Source organism: Salvelinus alpinus, chromosome 34 (assembly GCF_045679555.1).
Source record: "Salvelinus alpinus chromosome 34, SLU_Salpinus.1, whole genome shotgun sequence".
Classification (NCBI taxonomy): Eukaryota; Metazoa; Chordata; class Actinopteri; order Salmoniformes; family Salmonidae; genus Salvelinus; species Salvelinus alpinus.
Window position 1 is genome coordinate 18017893 of NC_092119.1, and position 26401 is coordinate 18044293.

At 45.4% G+C, this 26401-nt stretch overlaps 1 protein-coding gene across 6 annotated transcripts in view; it reads left to right on the plus strand.

Annotated features, from left to right (window-relative positions):
• The window catches only part of LOC139563478 (mitogen-activated protein kinase-binding protein 1-like), a 60411-nt gene that overhangs the window by 30930 nt on the left and 3080 nt on the right, over positions 1-26401 (plus strand). For 3 of the 6 annotated variants that reach the window (XM_071382178.1, XM_071382177.1, XM_071382182.1), the window contains 21 exons: positions 2617-2777; positions 3852-4041; positions 5710-5850; positions 6515-6699; positions 7343-7434; positions 11163-11288; positions 11509-11579; positions 12587-12708; positions 15380-15455; positions 15569-15680; positions 15924-16110; positions 16807-16958; positions 18145-18185; positions 19723-19989; positions 20251-20378; positions 22553-22737; positions 22857-23042; positions 23322-23397; positions 23532-23914; positions 24702-25922; positions 26224-26309. In XM_071382178.1, coding sequence (XP_071238279.1) covers positions 2617-2777; positions 3852-4041; positions 5710-5850; positions 6515-6699; positions 7343-7434; positions 11163-11288; positions 11509-11579; positions 12587-12708; positions 15380-15455; positions 15569-15680; positions 15924-16110; positions 16807-16958; positions 18145-18185; positions 19723-19989; positions 20251-20378; positions 22553-22737; positions 22857-23042; positions 23322-23397; positions 23532-23914; positions 24702-25922; positions 26224-26309 — 4188 coding nt within the window. The remainder of the gene's footprint in view (positions 1-2616; positions 2778-3851; positions 4042-5709; positions 5851-6514; positions 6700-7342; positions 7435-11162; positions 11289-11508; positions 11580-12586; positions 12709-15379; positions 15456-15568; positions 15681-15923; positions 16111-16806; positions 16959-18144; positions 18186-19722; positions 19990-20250; positions 20379-22552; positions 22738-22856; positions 23043-23321; positions 23398-23531; positions 23915-24701; positions 25923-26223; positions 26310-26401) is intronic. The other 3 variants (XM_071382181.1, XM_071382183.1, XM_071382179.1) reach the window with 3 other exon arrangements.

Genomic DNA, 26401 nt, shown 5'->3' on the forward strand with positions numbered 1-26401 from the left:
ATGTGATGTCATTATCAGCATCACTGCTCACATCACTGGTCACTTTACTTTGGTGTTGGTGTGAGAACAAACATGAACTCATCAGTGTTTTCACCCCAGGCCTTAGATAGATACCGCTCACATCATTGCTAGTGCCCACCTCAAGTTCTGAGGGCCTGAGAAAATAATGTTGCCTTGTGGGATACTCTGTTTGTGGGTTTTAGCTGTAATGTACTGCATGGGAATTATCAGTCAAACAGTCAGCTTGTACAGTTTACATTACATTTGACATTTTAGTCATTTACCAGACGCTCTTATCCAGAGCTAGTAACAGGAGCGATTATTGTTAAGTGCCTTGCTCAAGGGCACATCGACAGAACCAGCGACCTTTCGGTTACTGGCCCAACACTCTTAACCACTAGGCTACCTGCCTCTCCGGCTACAGAAATCATGCAGCATTACGATCAAACCAGCTCTGAGGTCACAACAACCCTTTCCTGAACTTGTACCACATGATTGTAACCCACTCTGCTACCTTCCTGCTAACAGGGCTGAAGTGGGTGCACAGTCATGCTTTTGTAGCAGACACAGGACCAAAGCATGGGAGGGAGGGGGAGGAGGGAGGGAGAGCTACAATGCTTGTTCTGTCTCAGCTGCAGCTACTCCATCACATTCCATCCTGGCATATCAGACAGCTGATATCAAACTCTCCACTCAAGCTGGTCATCTCAAAACTGACTTCATTAATTTACGCTCTTAACATTCTCACTGCGAAGCTACCAGTGTGGATTAATTTAAAAGCAGGCTGTGATCTAGCCTGTATCATGTGACCACAACATCCAACTAGGACATGGCTTTAATCCCCTCACATGAACTGCATATCTTATCTGCTGTAGGCATGAGTGAGATCATCCTCTGTCACAACTACACTGTCACCATACACTCCTCTTCCCCAGAGGCCACTTGAAGCTGCCACTTTGGTATATTTTGGTTTCTCCCCTTCTAAGATGGCTGCTTCTCTGGCATGCCGTGGTTAGCAGTGCACTGACTGTTGGGAAAGCACAGCATGCTTTGGCAACCTGAGCCCAAGTGGAGAATGTGTAAAAAAAAACATTTAGTAAATGACTGTTATTGGACTTGGAGAAAAAGCTGTGTCCATTCTGGGCTGCATGCCTGACTGAATTACTGTTATTCATCATTTCAAGCATCATTCTGGTAAATTGTAAAATTATATTGTGTGTTGTTTTCAAGCTGGAGGCCTAGATCTGGATCTGTTGTGTGGTTCAAGGAGTGGATACCATATCCCATCTCCTTCACCACAGTGAAATATATGTTGTGTGGTTCATGGAGTGGATACCATATCCCATCTCCTTCACCACAGTGAAATATATGTTGTGTGGTTCATGGAGTGGATACCATATCCCATCTCCTTCACCACAGTGAAATATATGTTGTGTGGTTCATGGAGTGGATACCATATCCCATCTCCTTCACCACAGTGAAATATATGATGTGTGGTTCATGGAGTGGATACCATATCCCATCTCCTTCACCACAGTGAAATATATGATGTGTGGTTCATGGAGTGGATACCATATCCCATCTCCTTCACCACAGTGAAATATACTGCATATCATTCTGTTTCTGTCAAACTGTTTTGTTGTTGAACTGTTTCATTTTCAAAATATTTATTTTCTAGTGAAGCCACTTCTTCTGCCTAGATTAAACTACTTGAGAGATGTTCTTATATTGTTGACCCAGGTTCCTAGCTACAGTGAAGTGTGGTAATCAGTATTTACACAGACGGACAAGTATGTGATGCTTACTCAATGTTTCCCCTATGTTAATTTAGCAGTGGCGAGCCTCTGCGTAAAAACAAAAGAGTTTGGTTATACCGAACTCTTTCCGTGATGGTAAAATGTTTTCACTGTAAACTTGAACATCTACAACCAGTTATAAAGTATGTAGAGAAGATAATGGAGCAACATATTTTTAAATAAGATCATTTTTGATAACTAACAAAAATAGAAACTAGACGTCAGGGAGAATCAAAAATTCCCCAAATGTCATGGAATGTGGCCCCCATTGATTTTGTTATAATACTTGAGTGACAGATAGCGTAAGAACAAAAAAATAACACATTTTCTCTCCGCACCAATGCAAAAAAGCTAGAATTGCAGGAAATGTTGTTTCTACGGCCAAGAGCTGGACATTTAAAATGTTGGGTCGGAGACCGTGCCATTGGCCACGCCCACTACCACGCCCCCCACTCCCCTAAGCTAACCTTGCCACCGCTGCTGAAAAAAATCCTATGGGAAACACTGTGACTGCTAGTTCCTAGTGGGTTCTCTGATGCCTCTCTGGCAATGGTCTTCAATTCAATATGTTCAATATCATTAACATACAGCACTGTAGCTCTTTTCTGCTGTCTCTGCAATTAATTTCCCTGAAGTCCTGGGCTGCATCCCAAATAGCACCCTATTCCCGATGTGTTGCTCTAGTGAGGCAGAAGGGAATGGAGCCAGGTGGGTCCCTGTCCTGTCTTCTCTACATCCTGTAGTGGAGGAAACCGTGACGTGTGTGTTTTACGTAGTGGACAGTAAGTGTGTCCTCTAACCATCCTCCTCTGCCCTGCAGACCAGTCAGGCCACATCTCTGTCTGTGACGGACGAGCTGATCTTCTGTGGTTGTGCCGACGGCACGGTTAGGGCCTTCAGCCCCGTCAACCTGCACTTCATCTGTACCCTGCCACGCCCACACTGCCTGGGCACAGACATCGCCACTGTGGTGGAGGCTAGGTGAGTGTCCCCGACCTTAACCTCCACACAATGCAGACGACGTACAGAGGTTTTTATGTGTGCAAGAATTCATATTTTATAATCAATTGGGTCTTTAATTGCCTGTATCGTGACATAGAAAAAAAATTGGATATGAGAGAACCTGTTTTTTATCAACATTATGACTTTTAAATGTCGCCCTGGTCGTGAATGAAGCATTTAAATGGTGTCTTTGTGACTGTGGGAAGTGGGAACAGTCTCTGTCTGTCCTGTTGGTTAGCCAGAGCGGTGTGGGTTGTGTGGTATCTTGTTCTCATACAGCATCATACTCTACATACCTATGCAAATACCAAGCAAACCAACTACACAAAATACCCTTTAATGATTTCCTGTTCATCCAGGATGCATGTGGGCCCAGCTGGAGATAAATGTCATTGTTTTGTATTCCTGTATCCCCCTCGAGCTCTTTTTAAATCGACGTTTTGTTGTTGATGCCTTCAGTAAGACGGACAGAGATTCCTCTGAGAGTTAGTTCTTCTCATAAATATGGACTGAGTGAATGCAGAGTCTGGAATGCTGCTGGTTCATTTCCCTGTTCAACTGACTTCCTGACAATAGGCCCCAGATGTTATAACAGATTAGCTGAATAATCATGTATGTAGCATGTTTGTGTGGGTTGTGAAAGATTCCACCAATGGAATAACTAACTGCATGTTTGCATCCCAAATGACACCCTTTTCCCTATTTGGTGTATTACTTTTGACCAGGGCCCATAGATGGCTGTGTAGGTCATGTCGAAGCTGCTATTAAGTAAAGCCATCAAGGTCAGCTCACTACTGTTTATAGAAGTTTCTGTGGGAAACTTCTCCAGTAGGCACATTATGCTCAGGCCAAAAACACAACCATTAAATCGTTGGTAAAGGGATGCCAGCCCGGCCAATAGCTGGGCTTTTCTCATAACCACTGAATTGGGTTAGCTTGTACTGTAACTATAAAGTATCTGGCTTCTGGAAAAGTGCTTTATAAATTCAATATATATTTTTATTTTATTAGAGAATTACAGTGTTATTACATCCTAACTCTCCCTCCCTCCAGTCACCTCTTCAGCCACAAGATGGACGCCCGGTGTCCAGACACGGTGGCTGTATCTTATGACCCTGCGAGCCGCTGGCTGTCCTGTGTCTACAACGACCACAGCCTGTACGTGTGGGACGTACGGGACCTCCGCAAAGTGGGCAAGGTCTACTCCGCCCTTTACCACTCGGCCTGCGTGTGGAGCGTCGAGGTAAGGCCGGGAGGAACACGTTGCTCTTTACTCCCTGTGTAGAGATCCTTTTACATGTAGAAAAGAAACAAGATACCTGTTGCACACTGTTGAATGGTGGTCTCATATACAGTGCATTCGGAAAGTATTCAGACCCCTTGACTTTTTTCACATTTTGTTACGTTACAGCATTATTTGCACATTTATAAAAAAAACAACAACAACTGAAATCACATTTACTTTAGTATTCAGACCCTTTACTCAGTACTTTGTTGAAGCACCTTTAGCAGTGATTACAGCATTGAGTCTTCTTGGGTATGACACTACAAGCTTGGCACACCTGTTTTTGGGGGGTTTCCCCCATTCTTCTCTGCAGATCCTCTCAAGCTCTGTCAGGTTGGATGGGGAGCGTCGCTGTACATCTATTTTCAGGTCTCTCCAGAGATGTTCGATCGGGTTCAAGTCCGGGCTCTGGCTGGGCCACTCAAGGACATTCAGAGACTTGTCCCGAAGCCCAGAAATGTTTTTGTACCCTTCCCCAGATCTGTGCCTCGACACAATCCTGTCTCGGAGCTCTACGGGCAATTCCTTCGACCTCATGGCTTGGTTTTTTCTCTGACATGCACTGTCAACTGTGGGACCTTTTATATAGACAGGTGTGTGCCTTTCCAAATCATGTCCAAACAATTGAATTTACCACAAGTGGACTCCAATCAAGTTGTAGAACCATCTCAAGGATGATCAATGGAACAGGATGAACCTGAGCACAATTTCGAGTCTCATATCAAAGGGTCTGAATACTTATGTAAATAAGCTATTTCTATACATTTGCCAAAATGTCTAAACCTGTTTTTGATTTGTCATTATGGGGTAGTGTGTGTAGATTGATGAGGATGTTATTTAATCTATTTTAGAATAAGGCTGTAATGTAACAAAGTGTGTAAAAAGTCAAGGGGTCTGAATACTTTCTGAATGTACTGTATATTGTTGCGTGCAGCGGAGCATTCAACCGCCTGCGGTTACCTTTTTATTTTTGATGAAGCCATTTTTCCACTCTGCAGCTGGAATCTATCTGGATGTGCATACGCTAGTTTAGAACAAATGTTTCCATGTCCTCTGTACCTGCCATGATGTATGTAGATTAATATTTATATCATCTCTCCTAGATGATAGGTCTACTGATGTTTCATGTCCTCTGTACCTGTACAGGTGTACCCGTCTCCTAGACGATAGGTCTACTGATGTTTCATGTCCTCTGTACCTGTACAGGTGTACCCGTCTCCTAGACGATAGGTCCACTGATGTTTCATGTCCTCTGTACCTGTACAGGTGTACCCGTCTCCTAGACGATAGGTCCACTGATGTTTCATGTCCTCTGTACCTGTACAGGTGTACCCGTCTCCTAGACGATAGGTCCACTGATGTTTCATGTCCTCTGTACCTGTACAGGTGTACCCGTCTCCTAGACGATAGGTCCACTGATGTTTCATGTCCTCTGTACCTGTACAGGTGTACCCGTCTCCTAGACGATAGGTCCACTGATGTTTCATGTCCTCTGTACCTGTACAGGTGTACCCGTCTCCTAGACGATAGGTCCACTGATGTTTCATGTCCTCTGTACCTGTACAGGTGTACCCGTCTCCTAGACGATAGGTCTACTGATGTTTCATGTCCTCTGTACCTGTACAGGTGTACCCAGACAGGGTAAGTGATGGCAGGCAGCCCTGTCTGCCTCCAGGCTCCTTCCTCAGCTGTTCTTCAGACAATACCGTCCGGCTCTGGAACACTGATGGACACAACACAACTCTCAGCCGCAACGTCATCAGCAACGTACGTCTGTTTCACTCTCACACACCCTTTATCTAAACCCTGATCTCAATATGAATGACTGCTGATTGACTTTTGATGCAAAGTAGTTCTACTCAAGAACCTTTGAATCCTGAGTTATGCCACAGATAGAACAATGAGAGAGAGATTTCACTGGATGTATAAATGTGAAGCATCCTGTTGGCGTTTCCACTCACTACCAAATAGAGAGGAAGCCCACTGGTCGGCAGTGGGAGAAGATGGAACGAGATGGATTTTAGCCGACATTCTGCAAATGTTCTCATCATTTCAACATTTGATACAGTTTTCTGTTCCCAAAACTAGAATCTGTTCTGAACAGAGTGGACTAAGATTTGTAGACTTGCAAAAGTTTTTAGAAGGAGTGCAAAGGTGAATTGAGGTATTGCACACGTGCACTTCACAGAGTAGGTGTTCCCTAACGGAAATATGCAGATGTATACTAGAATGCACCAATAGGATATCGCTAGTGTGTGCTTGGCTCTGCCCACCTCCTTCTTGTTTTGCCCACTATGACTCATGTGTTCCCTTTGGAAACGACAAACTGTGGTCAATCTTGTTTTAGTTCTAAAAAAATATTTGGTTTTGCACCCCCCCCCCAAAAAAATAAGTGGGGCTAATAACCCCCCCCTTCTCTCCCTCTGTCCAGGACCTCCAGAAGATCATCTACATGGACAACAACACGGCCGGCCTGCTGGACACAGAGTGCCTCAACTCGGGGAACGGAGAGAAGGCCGACCCCCAGACCTCCGAGACCAGGACGGGCATCAGGACCATGTGTGTCAGCCCAGACGGGCAGCACCTGGCATCGGGCGACCGGACCGGCACCTTGAGGTACTGTTGGAGAAAAAGAGTGGTTTGTTCGCACACCTGTAGTTCAAAGTCTATGGAAGAAACTATTGTAGAATGAGAAACTCACACTGGTGTTCTTGATTACTCCACAAACAATTGATTGGATCCCTTTAAACGAATGAATGTTTGGGTCAGTAGACCTTCATCAGGGTAAACCCTGAGGTACAGTACCCCTGCTATGCCGTCCCAGAGAGAGCCTTGTTTTCCACCACTGCCCCTCAGGACTCAGCACCTCTATGTCCTAATGAAATTCCCTAACTAGACTCCTGGGTGTGTGTGTGAGCGCGTGCGCGTGCGTGTGCGTGTTCAGAGCTGTGTGTGTTTAATTGGGGTTGGAGTAGGCTGGTGTCCATTCAGGCAGCAGCCTAGCTGACTCTCTGTCCACATCACTGGATGGATAGATGCTGACCCAGTTAACACCAAGGCTACTTTTTGTTAATTAACTTTGTCACGCAAAACTGAATGATGGCGGTCTACTCTGCATTCTACTGCAGCCCAGCGGTGTCTCTGTGTGTGGCGGGACTGAGCTGTAACAGTGTGCTCCTCGCAACAACAAACAAATGGTGGTGTTATGGGAGCATAACAGGACTAATCAAGTACTATTTTGTTCTGTTTGTTGTTGCAGGATCCACGATCTGGAGAGCATGGGGGAGATTTTGAACGTTCAGGCCCATGACTCAGAAATCCTGTGTCTGGAATACTCCAAGCCTGAGACGGGTACATTCAATTGTTACCAGAATTATTTTTAAATGTTTTATTTAACCTTTATTTAAGTAGGCAAATTGTTACCAGAATTGTTTTTATTTTTTATTATTTAACCTTTATTTAACTAGGCAAATTGTTACCATAATAACATATTCACCTTCTATGTAGTTAGCTAACTCATACTGAATACAGATATTTATTGTTAGCTTGCAAGCCATGAGAAGCCAGATCTCCCCTCTTCTGGGAGGAAATGAGAGACAACATGGTTAAAGATACTACTGTAGGTATAAACCACTATCAGCTGGTTGCCAGATGCTTCACCAACCTCCCGTTGACTTGTGAAACAAACCACTTCAGAGCTCCAGCACGTTATAAAGAGACTGCGTTGGGTCCAAATGTACTGTATGTAAATTCTTCTTAGTCAAAGTTTAAATGAGCAGCTTTAAAGAATTAACTTTCCCCTTTTCACACATTAAAACCAAAACATCCGATAAGAGATTTGTGAAATGGAATGTGAAAATTATTGAAGTTATCTTTGTAACTACTGCTATAGTCAACAATATCAACACACACCCATGTTTCATCTCATTTGAATGTGTTGTTACAAAGAGTGTGTGTGTGTTCAGTGGGGCTATTAAGAGGGCATTATCAGAGCTGGTGAAGTGCCATCCAATTCAGAGAAAAGCAAGGCAGAGCATATTATGCCTGCTTGGCTTGGGCAGGCCTGAGGGTGTGTGTGTGAGTTGGGCCTGGGGTTGTACCCTGGCATTGGTCCCAGACCTGCTTGGCTCTCCTCCAGACCTCCATCGTCTAGCCCCAGTAGCAGCACATCTGTCACAGTGGGTGCATCCCAAAAGGCCCTGGTCAAAAGAAGTACACTATATATAGGTAATACGGTCTCATATGGGATGCATCCAGTGGCTCCCATGTTAGTAGGAGTATTAATAATATTTAGATGTTCTTAGTGGATCATTCCTCTAGGTATCCATTTGGCAGTTGGCACCACACAGAGGAGCAGATAGAGAGGGCTAAGAATAAGCCCAGTACACTCCCTCTGGCTGCCTGCAGTATACGGTGCCCCCGCACATAGACTCGGTACCGGTACCCCCTGTACAGTGGGGCAAAAAAGTATTTAGTCAGCCACCAATTGTGCAAGTTCTCCCACTTAAAAAGATGAGAGAGGCCTGTAATGTTCATCATAGGTACACTTCAACTATGACAGACAAAATGAGGGGGAAAATCCAGAAAATCACATTGTAGGATTTTTAATGAATTTATTTGCAAATTATGGTGGAAAATAAGTATTTGGTCACCTACAAACAAGCAAGATTTCTGGCTCTCACAGACCTGTAACTTCTTCTTGAAGAGGCTCCTCTGTCCTCCACTCGTTACCTGTATTAATGGCACCTGTTTGAACTTGTTATCAGTATAAAAGACACCTGTCCACAACCTCAAACAGTCACATTCCAAACTCCACAATGGCCAAGACCAAAGAGCTGTCAAAGGACACCAGAAACAAAATTGTAGACCTGCACCAGGCTGGGAAGACTGAATCTGCAATAGGTAAGCAGCTTGGTTTGAAGAAATCAACTGTGGGAGCAATTATTAGGAAATGGAAGACATACAAGACCACTGATAATCTCCCTCGATCTGGGGCTCCACGCAAGATCTCACCCCGTGGGGTCAAAATGATCACAAGAACGGTGAGCAAAAATCCCAGAACCACACGGGGGGACCTAGTGACTGACCTGCAGAGAGCTGGGACCAAAGTAACAAAGCCTACCATCAGCAAGGGCATTGAAGATGAAACGTGGCTGGGTCTTTCAGCATGACAATGATCCCAAACACACCGCCCGGGCAATGAAGGAGTGGCTTCGTAAGAAGCATTTCAAGGTCCTGGAGTGGCCTAGCCAGTCTCCAGATCTCAACCCCATAGAAAATCTTTGGAGGGAGTTGAAAGTCCGTGTTGCCCAGCAACAGCCCCAAAACATCACTGCTCTAGAGGAGATCTGCATGGAGGAATGGGCCAAAATACCAGCAACAGTGTGTGAAAACCTTGTGAAGACTTACAGAAAACGTTTGACCTCTGTCATTGCCAACAAAGGGTATATAACAAAGTATTGAGATACACTTTTGTTATTGACCAAATACTTATTTTCCACCATAATTTGCAAATAAATTCATTAAAAATCCTACAATGTGATTTTCTGGATTTTTTTTCTCATTTTGTCTGTCATAGTTGAAGTGTATCTATGGTGAAAATTACAGGCCTCTCTCATCTTTTTAAGTGGGAGAACTTGCACAATTGGTGGCTGACTAAATACTTTTTTAACCCACTGTATATAGCCTCATTATTGGTATTTTGTGTTACTTATAAAAAATGTTTGTTTATTTAGTGAATATTTTCTTAACTCTTATATTTCTTAAACTTGCATTATTGGTTAAGGGCTTATATGTAATCATTTCACGGTAAGGTCTACACCGGTTGTATTCGGAGCATGTGACAAATACAATTTGATAGTAACAACTCAGAGGGTGATAATAGTCAGACAACAGCCATTGTCCTGCTGGGCCTGTATTCACAAAGCATCTCAGAGTAGAGGAGTGCTGATCTAGGATCAGTTTAGCCTTTTAAATCATAATGGATAATATGCAATTCATCCTCCAGGTTTACCATATCACCTTTCCTCCTGCTATTGTATCTAGCTGGGATCAAGGTTAACAAAGTCACAAAGCTAACAGATCCAGGATCCACTTTCAATCTCAGTGTAACAGTATAACTTTAAACCGTCCCCTCGCCCCGACACGGGCGCGAACCAGGGACCCTCTGCACACATCAACAACGGTCGCCCACGAAGCATCGTTACCCATCGCTCCACAAAGGCCACGGCCCTTGCAGAGCAAGGGGAAACCCTACTTCAGGTCTCAGAGCAAGTGACGTAACCGATTGAAATGCTATTAGCGCGTACCCGCTAACTAGCTAGCCATTTCACATCCGTTACACTCACCCCCCTTTCAACCTCCTCCTTTTCCGCAGCAACCAGTGATCCGGGTCAACAGCATCAATGTAACAGTATAACTTTAAACCGTCCCCTCGCCCCGACACGGGCGCGAACCAGGGACCCTCTGCACACATCAACAACGGTTGCCCACGAAGCACGGTCGTTACCCATCGCTCCACAAAAGCCGCGGCCCTTGCAGAGCAAGGGGCAACACTACATATTGGTTTCAGAGCAAGTGACGTAACTGATTGAAATGCTACTAGCGCGTACCCGCTAACTAGCTAGCCATTTCACATCCGTTACATCAGCAAGGAGAGGATAGTGCTTTTCATTTACTGAAATCATTCTGGTTGGAAATTCAGTCAAGTCCACTCTGGGGAAGTGCTTCAAATCCATTTTTGATTGGTTTCGATATCCATGTGATGTGTCCGTCAGCTCATTGGTTATTAGGATAATATAAGATGCTTTATGGCTGTTTAAAACAAAAAGGACATCCTAATGAAAAATATTTATCACCACCGAAATGGAGAACACGGGTTGGCTGCTGGTAAGTTGCTAGTGTCCGAGTGTCCTGGAGTGTAATGTAGGCCTATATGTGGTGTGAAGAAGGTTTTTTTCTTGTAATGACTGTGATATGTGGCTGTTTTGACCCATTTGAATGCACTGACTATAAGTCCCTCTGGTTAAGAGTGTCTGGTAATGAATAAAATCTAAGTGTGTGTGTGTTGTGTGTGACAGGGCTGAAGCTGCTAGCCACAGCGAGTCGAGACCGGCTGATCCACGTGCTGGATGCAGAGCGGGAGTACAGCCTGCTGCAGACGCTGGATGAACACTCTTCTTCCATCACCGCTGTACGATTCGCTGGTGAGATTTGCAGATGACCTTTGACCCTTTACAACATCCCGCCAACCACCCCCCTTTACCTCAAACTCTCAAGTTTCACTCCTTTAACAGTTATATTAGCTATGGAAGTTAGACCTTTGGCTTCCAAAGGTGTCATAGAAGTGTCAATTGTGGCACTAGCCTGCAGTTTACAGTTAACATGGTTATTATTGCCATGGTAACAGTGCTCCTTCTCTTTTAGCCAATGAAGGCAAGGTCAGGATGATCAGCTGTGGCGCTGACAAGAGCATCTACTTCCGCACAGCGCAGAAGGTAAAACACACACACACAATGGCGCTGCTCTAGAACTGCTGCTGCTGGAGGCTTAACTAGGTTAGGGGGACTAATGCTTTTGTGGTAAGGCTTGGCAATATTTCATCATGATCTCTCTACATATTTTGGCCATGGACCCACATTCTTAACCGTGGCTCAGCCAACCCCTGTTTAATTTGTCTATTCCTGTTGCTTACAGCTAATTAATTAAACTCCAAGTGGCCTATTTAATAATGACACTTTTCCTCTAAGGCTTTCTGTGTCCCCTGGCTGTTTGTATGCCCCAGGTCCCCGGCAGGCCCTCCTTACTACATATTGTTCTTAGCAGCGCTGGCAGCTTTGGGTGTCAAGAAGACGATAATGATGTAATGGTATACATAGAGGAAGAAGACACAAAGTGAGACTGGTGACATCATGTGACCAAAGCCATTTTAGTGAACGGAACTAAATTATCTTCAGATTCAGAATTGGAGTAGTCTTTCGAGTCTTTTGAGGTGATAGCGTAATCTTGAAGTAGTCAGACTATTTTCAGGTTGACTCTTGGAACTTAACCTAACCAGTGTATGAAGTAACAAATGGAGAAAATTCTAATTCATCCACATTGAGATTGGTGTGCAATTCTAACCCTCTGTATGTAAATGTTACAATCTAATTAACAAGTAGATGGAAAGTATTGTCATTCTCTACCATATAATCCATGGACTGCTTTAGAAGTCACGGCACACTGCTAGAAAAGCAACAAAAGCCCTACAAGGATAAATGTTGTGGTTTATTAGAATATGGCTGCGTCCCAAATGGAAACCTCTTCCCTATATGTACTACTATTGACCAGGGCCCATAGGGACGCATACTATGACTCGTTGTAACAATATGTCTGCCAAAACAGCTTAAATAGAACAGCTCTCATTTCTCACTGGAGCATTTACAGTAGTGTTGTTAATGGCACTAGCACGGCAGTGAGTGGTGACCTGTTTTAACCTCTGGTTGTTTTTCCCTGTCGTTTACAGTCAGATGAAGGAACCGTGTTTACCCGCACCCACCACATCGTACGCAAGACAACGCTGTATGACATGGATATCGACCCCACCAGGAAATATGCTGTTATTGGTTGTCAGGACCGCAGCATCAGGTGGGGGCCTTGTCTACTTGTCCTTGTTTGTCTCAATTATTGTTCTCGGTGTATGTATATGTGCGTCAATGTGTGTGTGATGACAGTGTTAGTCTGTGTGTGTGTATGCGTACAGTACACGAGTGTGAGTACGTGCCAGTGGAGGCTGCTGAGGGGAGTACAGCTCATAATAATGGCTGGAATGGAGTCAATGGAGTGGTATCAACCACATAGAAACCACGTCTTTGATGCGTTTGATACCATTCTATTGGCTCCATTCCAGCCATTATTATGAGCCGTCCTCCCCTCAGCAGCCTCCACTGGTATGTGAGTGTATTTGTGTTTGACCTCTCCATAATCGGTCAGACTGTGCAGTCATCCCTCCCTAGCAGGTGGATTAGTCCTAACTCGAGTGTTGTAAACACAGGAAGGATGAGATCAGGGGCCCCGCCCCTGGCTGGTGAAGCCTGTCCTGACCTGAGCCTCCATCTGCCAGCCTGCCTGCTCAAGTGTTTACATCTCTCACTCACGTTCTCCACCCTGCATCAACGACAATAACACACGCTTTGAAAGAAAATATGGCTTAGCGTTGGCTTAAAATGCTGATATTTCAAATGCAGACTTGTAAAAAATGTGCCTCTCTGTTTCACCACTCCAGCAGGTCTTGTGCCTACTTGTTTGAATGGCCAGTCCCTTTTATATCCTAAATACCCCATGGATGTTACAATATGAGTCTGAGATTAAATTGTTATGGTTGAAATTTCTACCATAACGGAGAAATTTCAAACAACCAAGTTATGTAAACAACTACCCACAAGTTATGCTTTATTACGTACTGCTTTATTAATCCAGGGGTTCCCAAACTTTATCACTCGGGGGCCCCCTTCCAGTATTGGGGAACATCCCGCACCCCTTCTGCGCACGCGCCACGTCTATTTCTCTGGGCACAAGCACTGTTCATGACACAAACTGTTCACACCCCTCTTGTTGGTGGAGAGAATTTTGCAGGTTTAAAGCTTATTTCCTGCAATTCTACACATTTTGTCATGGGGGAGAGAAAATGTTGCAGGTTTAAAGCCAATGTTCTTGCAATTCTATACATTCTGCCATGTCTGTGTATTCATGTGATATTTGAGTGACTCAAACATTACAAGAAAATCTATGGGCTAAAAAAACTAAATAGAAAACATGAGCTGACATGAGCTAGTTGATCTGGACATTTCTGAAGTTAATATTATCTCTCTAAGGTGCGCCATGACTAACATAACAAGATTAACTGATGGTGCACTACCCAATTGAAATGTCACCTTGTGTGTTCTACTATTAGCACTTTCAAAAGTACGTTTAAAGCCGGACTGAGTTCCTTAAGAAAAATATATATATACAGTACCTGTCAAAAGTTTGGACACACCTACTCATTCCAGGGTTTTTCTTTATTTTTGACAATTTTCTACATTGTAGAATAACAGTGAAGACATCAAAAACGATGAAATAACACATATGGAATCCTGTAGTAACCACAAAAGTGTACTGTATAGATATAAATGGGGGCGTGCCCCGCCTCTCCTCCCTGTGGTTTCCACAGTTTGGAAACCACACAGTTGGTGTAAATAAGATGAATGTGGCAGCGTAGTACGACTGTCCAAATAGGCCTTTCCCTCCGCTCGAGATACTTAAAGTCAACTGTAAACACACCTTATGCTCCTCTGCTGTTTCAGCACAGTGATTAAACATTACTATGGAAACTAGGCTGTTTTAACTGCATCTGAATGATAAATGTCCCCCAGGCCTTTTTATATATTTATTTCTGGTAGAGTTAGAGGGCTTAGCTCTTGTTTAACAGGCTCTGATTTGTTCCTTATACAACTTAGTGGCGGTGCTTAAGAGTGTGACTCAATGGTTGACTGGCTGCCCTCACACTTTGCCAGCTCCCCACAAGGTTGGCAGGGCCCTGACTGGGCCTTGTGGGTGGTTGCCTGCCAGCTAGCTGGTGGCTGCTGGTCTCTCCTTCTGGCACTCAGTGACAATGCACCAGTTAGGCTGTTAGCGTGACCCCATGTGGTCAGATGGGGAGAGACATGCATACCAGCTGAGCAGAGAGGGTATGCTACAAAGTAGGATCAATGAGTTGGCCAGCTAACTTTGATAAACAACCAGGAATAACTATTGGTTTTCTGGTTCATTAAGAAAGCTTAACTTTGATATGTGTTTTTGATTGTTGAGTGCATTAGACCATGCCCATTTCAAACTTGTCCTTAAATTTTTTGTTTTGTTATTTCAGTTAGCTGGCTAACTCATTAATCCTGTTAGCACACCATGGCACAGAGTTGGTTGACTCATGAACAGAACACAGTCCAGTGTTTCCTTGAACTTTCAAGGTCAGATGACTCAGTCCCTTGATCTGAACATTTTTCAGTCTATAACTTAACTGCTGAGGCAGGATGTAAATAGACAGACGGGTCTGACTTGAGGTCATTGACTTATTGCCCTCCATCTTCGTGTATAGATGTGCTGACATTTGATAAAACAGAGGATTGATCACCTGATAAAGCCACGGGTGCTTAGAAAGCAGAACTCTCTTTGTGATTTACTCCTGCAGTATTGAGCTGCTGGTGTGTTTTGATGTTGAGATCTGAATAGAACCTCTGTGCCTGTAGGTTGTTAGTTTGACACTTCTTTCCCCTAACAACAGAATCTTCAACATCAGTAACGGAAAACAGAAGAAACTGTACAAGGGCTCCCAAGGAGAGGATGGGACTGTCATCAAGGTGGGTTAGGCTAGCATGTTTTCATGTCATGTAGTGTTGCTGTGAAGACTAATTTGACAACACCGTAGCTGGTTTATAAAAATGGGCCCACAGTTGTCTTTTTCGCTCCTCAGGTTCAGACAGACCCCTCAGGGCTGTATGTGGCCACCAGCTGTTCAGACAAGAACATCAGCATCTTTGACTTCTACTCTGGGGAGTGTGTGGCCACCATGTTTGGACACTCTGGTAAAAACTACCCCATTTAGTTAGAAGAAATACAGCAAAATGTGTGACTGACAATCTGCAGCCAGCAGTGTGTTCAGAAAGGAGGAACCATCTGGAACTCCTCTTCATCATCATGTCCATCTTTGCATTTAATGACCTCTCATACTGTGAATTCCACAGATCATTTCTTTGTAAAAATGTCCATAATTGAGTGCCCAGATACTTTCCTCATTTTCATTTGTTTGTCTTTTTTCTTTTTCAAAGAGGTTGTGACTGGAATGAAGTTTACCAATGACTGCAAGCACATGATAACTGTGTCTGGTGATAGCTGTATCTTTGTGTGGCGTCTGGCCCCAGAGCTGACCATCAGTATGAGACAGCGTCTCTCGGACCTCAAGCAGAACGGCAAGCCAGTTCAGAAGACCCCACCTCACAAACCTTGCAATCTCAGGTAGCTGCAGTATTTAAACACACTAATGTGGGACAAGTACCTTGACTCATATGACTTATTCCTGTTGTTGTTTGTTCTCTTGTTCCTGTTAGCTCCTCGTGGGGCAAATGGCCTCCTTGGAGTATGTAGTTAATGGGATAACATGTTTTGTGCTAGCTAATACCCATAGAAAGCAAACATAACGTTTACATAACTTAGTGGAGACACACATATTCTGAATGCCAATTGACATAATACATTTGATTGATGGAGTGAAAGACAAGTGTTAACCCTGAATTGTTTACATTTTAGTCATTTAGCAGAGGAACTAGGGTTAAGTGCCTTGCTTGTGGGCACATCAACAGATTTTCCACTTTGTCTGCTCTGGGATTCGAACCAGCAACCATTTTGGTTACTGGCCCAACGCTCTTAACCACTAGGATACCTGCCGCCGCCTTGTTTGTCTACAGGCTTGTTGCTATGACCGTTGTTAGTTATTATGCGAGTTATTCAATGTCAACTGGAAATGCACTCTGCTTCCCAAATGGCACCCTATTCCCTATATAGTGCACTACTTTTGACCAGGAGCCATAGGGCTCTGGTCAAAAGTAGTGCACTATATAGGGAATAGGGTGCCATTTGGGACGCATACAACATGTTCCGTTTGACTATTGTCACCTAATAGTGTGTGTTCTATTCTCTGTCTGTCCTGTGCAGCACCAGGAGAGAGGTACATAGCACCCCTCCAATTGTCACCATGTCCTCTGACAGTGACAAAGAGGTGGAGGAGGAGGGGATAGAAGAGGAGGATGAGGAAGAGAGGGTCTCTCCTTACATGGTGTCAGGCTGCATTGCAGGGGAAGAGACAGGTTGATATCTCACTAACATACAGTACCAGTCAAAATAAGTTAATTTGTTGGATTTTCTTTCCTTCTTAATGCGTTTGATCCAATCAGTTGTGTTGTGACAAGGTAGGGCTGGTAAACAGAAGATAGCCCTATTTGGTAAAAGACCAAGTCCATATTATGGCAAGAACAGCTCAAATAAGCTAAGAGAAACGACAGTCCATCATTACTTTAAGACATGAAGGTCAGTCAATCCGGCGATTTACTGCAAAGAAACCACTACTAATGGACACCAATAAGAAGAAGATACTTGCTTGGGCCAAGAAACACGAGCAATGGACATTAGACCGGTAGAGATCTGTCCTTTGGTCTGATGAGTCCAAATTTGAGATTTTTGGTTCCAACCACCATGTCTTTGTGAAACGCAGAGTAGGTGAACAAATGATCTCCGTACGTGTGGTTCCCACCGAAGCATGGAGGAGGAGGTGTAATGGTGTGGGGGTGCTTTGCTGGTGACACTGTCAGTGATTTACTTAGAATTCAAGGCACACTTAACCAGCATGGCTACCACAGCATTCTGCAGCGATACGCCATCCCATCTGGTTTGCGCTTAGTGGGACTATCATTTGTTTTTCAACAAGACAATGACCCAACACACCTCCAGGCTGTGTAAGGGCTATTTGACCAAGAAGGAGACTTATGGAGTGCTGCGTCAGATAACCTTGCCTCCACAATCACCTGACCTCAACCCAATTGAGATGGTTTGGGATGAGTTGGACCGCAGAGTGAAGGAAAAGCAGCCAACAAGTGCTCAGCATATGTGGGAACTCCTTCAAAAGACTGTTGGAAAAGCATTCCAGGTGAAACTGGTTGAGAGAATGCCAATAGTGTGCAAAGCTGTCATCAAGACAAAAGTGGCTACTTTGAATAATCTCAAATCTAAAATGTATTTTGATTTGTTTAACACTTTTTTGGTTACTACATGATTCCATATGTGTTATTTAATAGTTTTAATGTCTTCACTATTATTCTACAATGTAGAAAATTGTAAAAATAAAGAAAAACCCTTGAATGAGTAGGTGTGTCCAAACTTTTGACTAGTACTGTATGTACACAAGCAAACAATATAGCTGCAGTATTAAGAATGTGGTTCTTCACAATGTTGACAGGACTCATTGTGATATCAATTGGTTTTGTGTTTGCTTTTCAGACACCTCAGATGAAAAGCACAACTCTCACGAACTGAAGAGGGTTCGTAGCAGCAGTCTTTCTGAAGCAGCTTTTCCTCAGTCGTCTCTGCCCCCAGCCTTTCCTTAGTCGTCTCTGCCCCCAGCTTTTCCTCAGTCGTCTCTGCCCCCAGCCTTTCCTCAGTCGTCTCTGCCCCCAGCCTTTCCTTAGTCGTCTCTGCCCCTAGCCTTTCCTCAGTCGTCTCTGCCCCCAGTCTTTCCTCAGTCGTCTCTGCCCCCAGCTTTTCCTCAGTCGTCTCTGCCCCCAGCCTTTCCTCAGTCGTCTCTGCCCCCAGCCTTTCCTCAGTCGTCTCTGCCCCTAGCCTTTCCTCAGTCATCTCTGCCCCCAGCCTTTCCTCAGTCGTCTCTGCCCCTAGCCTTTCCTCAGTCGTCTCTGCCCCCAGCCTTTCCTCAGTCGTCTCTGCCCCCAGCCTTTCCTCAGTCGTCTCTGCCCCCAGCCTTTCCTCAGTCGTCTCTGCCCCCAGCCTTTCCTCAGTCGTCTCTGCACCCAGCCTTTCCTCAGGCGTCTCTGCCCCCAGCCTTTCCTTAGTCGTCTCTGCCCCCAGCCTTTCCTTAGTCGTCTCTGCCCCCAGCCTTTCCTCAGTCGTCTCTGCCCCCAGCCTTTCCTCAGTCGTCTCTTCCCCCAGCCTTTCCTCAGTCGTCTCTGCCCCCAGCCTTTCCTCAGTCGTCTCTGCCCCCAGTCTTTCCTCAGTCGTCTCTGCCCCCAGCCTTTCCTCAGTCGTCTCTGCCCCCAGCCTTTCCTCAGTCGTCTCTGCCCCTAGCCTTTCCTCAGTCGTCTCTGTCCCCCAGTCTTTCCTCAGTCGTCTCTGCCCCCAGCTTTTCCTCAGTCGTCTCTGCCCCTAGCCTTTCCTCAGTCGTCTCTGCCCCCAGTCTTTCCTCAGTCGTCTCTGCCCCCAGCTTTTCCTCAGTCGTCTCTGCCCCCAGCCTTTCCTCAGTCGTCTCTGCCCCCAGCTTTTCCTCAGTCGTCTCTGCCCCCAGCCTTTCCTCAGTCGTCTCTGCCCCCAGCTTTTCCTCAGTCGTCTCTGCCCCCAGCTTTTCCTCAGTCGTCTCTGCCCCTAGCCTTTCCTCAGTCGTCTCTGCCCCCAGTCTTTCCTCAGTCGTCTCTGCCCCCAGCTTTTCCTCAGTCGTCTCTGCCCCCAGCCTTTCCTCAGTCGTCTCTGCCCCCAGCTTTTCCTCAGTCGTCTCTGCCCCCAGCCTTTCCTCAGTCGTCTCTGCCCCCAGCTTTTCCTCAGTCGTCTCTGCCCCCAGCTTTTCCTCAGTCGTCTCTGCCCCCAGCTTTTCCTGTCGTCTCTGCCCCCAGCCTTTCCTCAGTCGTCTCTGCCCCCAGCCTTTCCTCAGTCGTCTCTGCCCCCAGCCTTTCCTCAGTCGTCTCTGCCCCCAGCCTTTCCTCAGTCGTCTCTGCCGCCAGCTTTGTCACCTATGTATTTTCACTCTTCTTTTTGTAACTTGTAAAGTAGAAATTTAATTCAGACACGGTCTGTGAACATTCCCACTATAAACTGTAGGCTCACAACTCGTGTGTGTGTCCGTCCGTCCCGTAGGAGAACTCTTTTGGCAGGCGGTCCTCCCAGGGCAGTCACCACTCTGAGGACAGGGGTCCCCGTCCGCGGCGCCGCTGGTCCAGACGCATGGACAGCATGGATCTGATGGTCAAGTCCATGTTGGACCTCAGACAGCTGGACTCCTTCGCCATGCCCCCCTCCTCCCCCACTAAGACCCAGACCCAGCCTGTTTCTGACTCCTTCAGAGACCCATTCAGAGAGGACGAGCTGGGCAGCACCATCAGCCTGCAACCCCTCACTGCATGGGTGAGTTAATTTAACAGAGAACAGCCACCTGACCTTACTTTGGCCCTGCTTGATACAGTGCATAGACAATGTATTACTCCATCTATGTTACCTATGGATTTACTACTTCTAAATGTTCAATCATGGGTCACAAAATAGGTTGGATGAAACCATGGTACTCTCATCCATATTTTGTGTATTGAGGATTGTGAGGTCCAATTCAGTTATTTCAGGTGATGTTTTATGATTCATAGTATTTTCTCATGTTTGTGTTTCTTGCAGGGGGAGTCTGAGCAGAGGTCTCAGCAGCGGCCCAAATACATCATGCTCTCTCCACAGACACCTGACACAGAGACAGGCCCAGTGCTGTACCCCGACGGCTTTGAGGACAGGGTCAGCTTAGCCGGCAGGTAAATCAATCAAATGAATCAATCAATAAATGAGCCGGCAGGTAAACACACAGCTTCTACCTTTTTTCTCCTGGATCGCTACAATCTCTCCATTACGCCATTGATGTATATCACTGCCTTATCATAGTACACATACAATATAGTTGGGGCCTGTAGTTTTCTCTGACATGGAAAGACTCCTGGCCCCTACATATCATATACTGTAGTTTGTATACTAAATGCAGTGCCTTCAGAAAGTATTCATACCTTTGACTTATTCCACATTTTGTTGTGTTACAGCCTGAATTCAAAATTGGTTAAATTGATTTATTGTCTCACACATCTATCTACACACATCTATCTACACCCATCCATCTACACACAATACCCCATAATGATAAAGTGAAAACATCGTTTTAGCCATTTTTGCTAATTTCTTTAAAATTAAATAAATATCTAATTTATATAAGTATTCACGCCCCTCAGTCAATACTTTGTAGAAGCACCTTTGACAGTAATTCCGGCTGTCTTTCTAGGTAAGTCTCTAAGAGCTGTCAGTCTTTCTGGGTAAGTCCTCTGAGAGCTGTCAGTCTTTCTGGGTAAGTCTCTGAGAGCTGTCAGTCTTTCTGGGTAAGTCTCTGAGAGCTGTCAGTCTTTCTGGGTAAGTCTCTAAGACTTTTCCACACCAGGATTGTGCAACATTTGCCCATTTTTATTATTTTCAACATTCTTCAAGTTCTGTCAAATTGGTTGTTGATCGTTACAAGACAACCATTTTCAGGCCATAGATTTTCAAGTAGATTTAAGTCAAAACTGTAACTCGGCCACTCAGGAATATTCACTGTCTTCTTGGTAAACAACTACAGTGTAGATTTGACCTTGTGTGTTAGTTTATTGTCCTGCTGAGACATGAATTAATCTCCCAGTGTCTGGTGGAAAGCAGACTGAACCAGCTTTTCCTCTAGGATTTAACCTGTGTTTAGCTCCATTCCGTTTCTTTTTTCTCTAAAAACCTCCTCAGTCCTTAACGATTACAAGCACACTCATAACATGATGCAGCCATCACAATGCCTGAAAATGTGGACTTTGGTACTCAGTAATGTGTTGTATTGGATTTGCCCCAAACATAACACTTTGTATTAATTACAAAAAGTGAATTGCTTTGCAACATTTTTTACAGTATTACTTTAGTGCCTTGTTGCAAACAGGATGTATGTTTTGGAATATTTTTATTCTGTACAGTCTTCCTTCTTTTCACTGTCATTCAGGTTAGTATTGTGGAGTAACTATAATGTTATTGATCCATCCTCAGTTTTCTCCTATCACAACCATTAAACTCTGTAACTGTTTTAAAGGCCTCATGGTGAAACCCCTGAGCGGTTTCCTTCCTCTCCGGCAACTGAGTTAGGAAGGACGCCTGTATCTTTGTAGTGACTGGGTGTATTGATACACCATGCAAAGTGTAATTAATAACGTCACCATGTTCAAGGGGATATTCAATGTCTGTTTATTTAATTGTTACCCATCTACCAATAGGTGCCCTTCTTAGCGAGGCATTGGAAAACCTCCCTGGTCTTTGTGGTTGAATCTGTGTTTGAAATTCACTGCTCAATTGAGGGACCTTACAGATAATTGTATGTGTGGGTACAGAGTTGACGTAGTCATTCAAAAATCATGTTAAACACTTATTATTGTGCTCAGTGAGTCCATGTAACTTATTATGTGACTTGTTATTTTGGCTTGCCATAACAAAAGGGTTGAATACATATTGACTCAAGACATTTCAGATTTTCATTTTTAATTCACTTGTAAACATTTAGAAAACATCATTCCACGTTGACATTATGGGGTATTGTGTGTGGCCAGTGACCAACAATCTCAATTTAATCAGTTTTAAATTCAGGCTGTAAAACAACACCCCTTGGAAAAATTCAAGGGGTGTGAATACTTTCTGAAGGCACTGTACATACTGTACCATCTAATCCATATATCCAGATACTTAGGGTCTGGAATGTTGTTTTCACTATGTAATGTCTTATCAATTGCTGTTATATTGTGTAGTAACACTTGGTACCCTATTCCCTATGGACCCAGGTCATAAGTAGTGCACTGTATAGGGAATAAGGTGGGATTTGGGATGCATCCTAGCACTTTAATAAACTTACACTCTACTATGTGTGTTTCTCTCTTTGTAGTGAGTACCTGGTGAAGGAGCTGCTGCCTGGGCCTGGGGCCAGCAGGAGTGTGAAGGGGTACCAGAACCACAACCAGTGGAGCCAGGGCCACCATGACAAACACAGCTCAGACAGTGCCTTCTCTGTGGACTACTCCAGCAGCAGACTGTCCAGCCCAGACAGTCAGCAGCAGCCTCCTGGAGAGGGTGAGCCCCACACAAGCATACACACATACGCGAACACACACAGGGCTCACACACAGTTTCCCTGTGGACGTTTTTATGCAATGTACCTCCACTAGTTAATCAAATTGTCTGTGTGTCAGAGCCCACGGAGCCTCTCAGTGTGGATGGGAATTCCTCTGAATTGGACATGGAGGAACTGGAGGTGGAAGAGGAGGGGGGCGTAGGGAGGGGAGATGCCAAGGGGATGACGGTAGTACCCCAGACCCCGGACCAGGAGGCCTTCCTCAAACAGCACTTTGGCAACCTGGCTGAGCTTAACAACCCAGGTAAGAACAGAGTCTACATCCCAGTTACCTTCTCCTTGACTGGTATAAGACATGTTGGTGGAAACTCCCACTATCCCATGCTTCTACCAATCCAATGCTTTTGTAAATAGAAGTAGTGAACGCGTGCTCACTTCAGGAGACTATTGTTCACACAGGGAAATTGATTGTGCTGCCAGGAGTACATGAGACATAGTAGTTTACACATAACAAAGACACACACGGTAATAGTAAAACTATTTTCCAGATGTATCAATTGTATTAATCCTCTCTGATTGTCAGTGAGTCCGACGAGAGTTGTCACCCCTGACAGTATCAGCATCTCCTCCAAGTTCCTGTCCCAATGCTCTACTGGAAGGTATGCCAGTTAGTTGATCAAAGAAAATCACTTAACCCATACTAATTTATCTCAAATGTGAGATATCATTTTAAATCAACTGAATATTTTGACAAACAGTCCCAGCTGAATGACTCGTTGTTTTTCCTTTCTAGCAGGACCTCCTTTCCATTCCTATCTAAGAGCATTGGTGAGGGGAAGGTAGGCAGCGGTGTGGTGAAGCCCCTGGTCTCTCAGGTGAGGCCTCTCATGGAGCACAACCAGGGCCAGAGCCACAACCAGGACAGAGACCAGAGCCAAGGCCACAGCCAGAGGAAGGTCTCAGAAGACTCTCAAAAGGGCCCCACCGGGAGACTAGAAGTAGTGGACACTACGGAGAAGTGTTTTAATCTGCGGGCCTCTCCTCTGAGGAAGAAGCTGTTTAACCCTGCAGTGGACTCTCGTAGGATGGTCAGCCCTGTGGCCAAGGCTGCAGCCTCTCACCTCACAACTACAGGAATGAGGAAGTCCCAGTCAGTCCAGAACCTGCACACTGAGGGTGAGACACTAAGGAAGGGATTGTGATAATGTCTTGTGTATTGATGTTATGATAATGTATTAATGGACAATGTTATGATCATGTATTGCGGGACAATGTTATGATTTAAAAAGGTCCTCATCTTATATTCTATGTATGGTATAAAACCAGTAGATAGTGATGGCGCTGACGTCATCCACATATTCCTATGGGAAACTCCCGATGGCTCATGAAGCCGGAAGTTTTTTTTATTTGTAGCCCTTCATGATGCTCAGCAAAGGATCATGGTCGATGTAGTTGTATTCATCCTGCCTGAGCATCAACCTTAATGTCCATGGCATGAGAGCGCAAGCCTCCTCGTAGCCTGCCCGGTCTGTCAGCACGTGGTCCTCTGAGACAAAAATGTCAGAACGGATCACTGTTTAATTAAAGATCTCGATTTGTAGCAAACTTTAAAAGAATTCACTGTGGGGATCGAACTTCATAATAAATACACATTTTTGCCCAAAACGGACCAGCAGAGCTAGTGACTTCACGCTCCAGCCCAGACACTAGGGACCTGTGTAAAACATTGGTCGGTAGCAGGCGGCTTGCGGACCAAAAAAATACTGAAATCAACAGGAATTCAGCTACAAATTAGTTTAATTTCGGAAATCTGTTCCTAAATATTCCCACGACTAAAACAATTTCTGATAATAGACAGATGCTGTCGCCCTGGCCTGCATAGCCTAATCATTTACCTTTGTTCTCTGTCTCTCTCTTGTTACCAGTAGACATGCCTCTAACTCTGTCTCTCTCTTGTTACCAGTAGACATGCCTCTAAGTCTGTCTCGGCCCTCCAAGGAGGTGGCCCCCCTGCCCCATCACTCCCAGGCCAGCGAGGGTCCAGGGACACTCCCCACCACCCCCCTGCCCCATCACTCCCAGGCCAGCGAGGGTCCAGTGACACTCCCCACCACCCCCCGCAGCACACTGCCCAGCGTGCCCCCTTTCTGCAGCCCCACCTCCCCCCAGCCTCAGGACAACACCAGTACCAGCCAGAGCACAGCCACTATGCCCAGGAGCCTAAAGTCCCGCTGCTCCTACATGAGCCCCACCACCAGTTCCATGGCCAAGATGTCCCGCTCCGTGTCCATGGGAGACAACCTAAACATGACTGAGGAGGAGTCTGGGTCTGGAAGTAGTTCCACCCCTCCAACGACTAAGAGTCAGAGCTGCTCCTCCCAGAGTCCGAGTACTAAAACATCTATCCCAGTGGCCATGGTCTCCTCAGCGTCCTCCTCCCTCTCAGGGATGGGTTTAGCCATGCCCCAAGCTGCTGTTATCCCCACCTTCATAGCTAGCTCTAACCCTAACCCAACCACCAAGAGTCTGCAGGCCAAGCTGACGTGCAGCACCCGGCCCCAGCTCAACCTGGACACCTCCAAGTCCCTCCCAGACAAGCCCTCCCTGGCAGTCTTCACACCCAACGGTACCTCCAAGACCACCACCACTTCCTCCAAGACTGTCAACGAGGACAACCTCTCCCCGAGATCCCCAGTTAGCTTATTGCCCCAGCAGGGCCAGAATCAACCACCACCGCTCTCCAACAACGTCCAGCTAGTCATTGCACTGTCCCCCTTCCCTGCTGCTCCTGTGGAGACTAGCCCAGTGCAGAGCCCTGAGGCGGAGCAGCTTGGTCTCACCGCGGAGCTGCGTCCTGAGGCCCCTGTTGTAGACAACAGACTGGAACAGCCAAAGACAGAGGAAAGCCAGGGCCTGACCCAGGAGGAGAGCCCCGTGACGGAGCTGTCTCCTCAGGGCAATCCGGTCTACCTGCTGTCACAACGAGGGCCTGGCCAGGACCGCACAGGTTTGCTCCAGCGTTCTCCCTCCTTCACCCTGTCATCTCTGCATCTGGGCCTGCCCCTGACCAGCACCAAGCACTTCTTTACTACTGGTGCACTGTGGCCTGCTGTCTCCACCCCCATGTACTCTTCACCTTCACCCTGTCCATGTCCTCCGTCACTTAACCGGTTTCTCTCGATTGGTGAGGCATGCTCTCATTCTTTCTCTCTCTCGCTCTACCACTCTCTTAATCTCCCGGTCTCATCTCGCTTTTTCACTTCCCCCTTTTCATTAACATTGGTCCTTGTCCTGCTGTGTTTCAATCCCTTCTTGTGTAAAAGATCAAACATACCAAATTCTATGGTTACATATTGTTGACAACATTTTTCCTATATTGGCATATTGCCCAACGAAATAACCTATTGTCTTGTAGTTGCTTGTGCTATGATGGTTTAAGCAGCGTGAGCCTTAGCAATGTACCACAACTCTCTCCTCTTAAATAGAGGATTCTCTCAGTATGGAGTCGTGCAGGGTGTTGGCCAGCGAACTACAGAACTCGTTTAGGAAGGCCTCCCGGTTCTACAGGATGGTGAGTCACTCACTGAAAGGCTACTATTTTATAGACCATTATCTCTGTCTGGGAGATGCAGAGATGAAATGTGCTGTTGATATACAACAGTC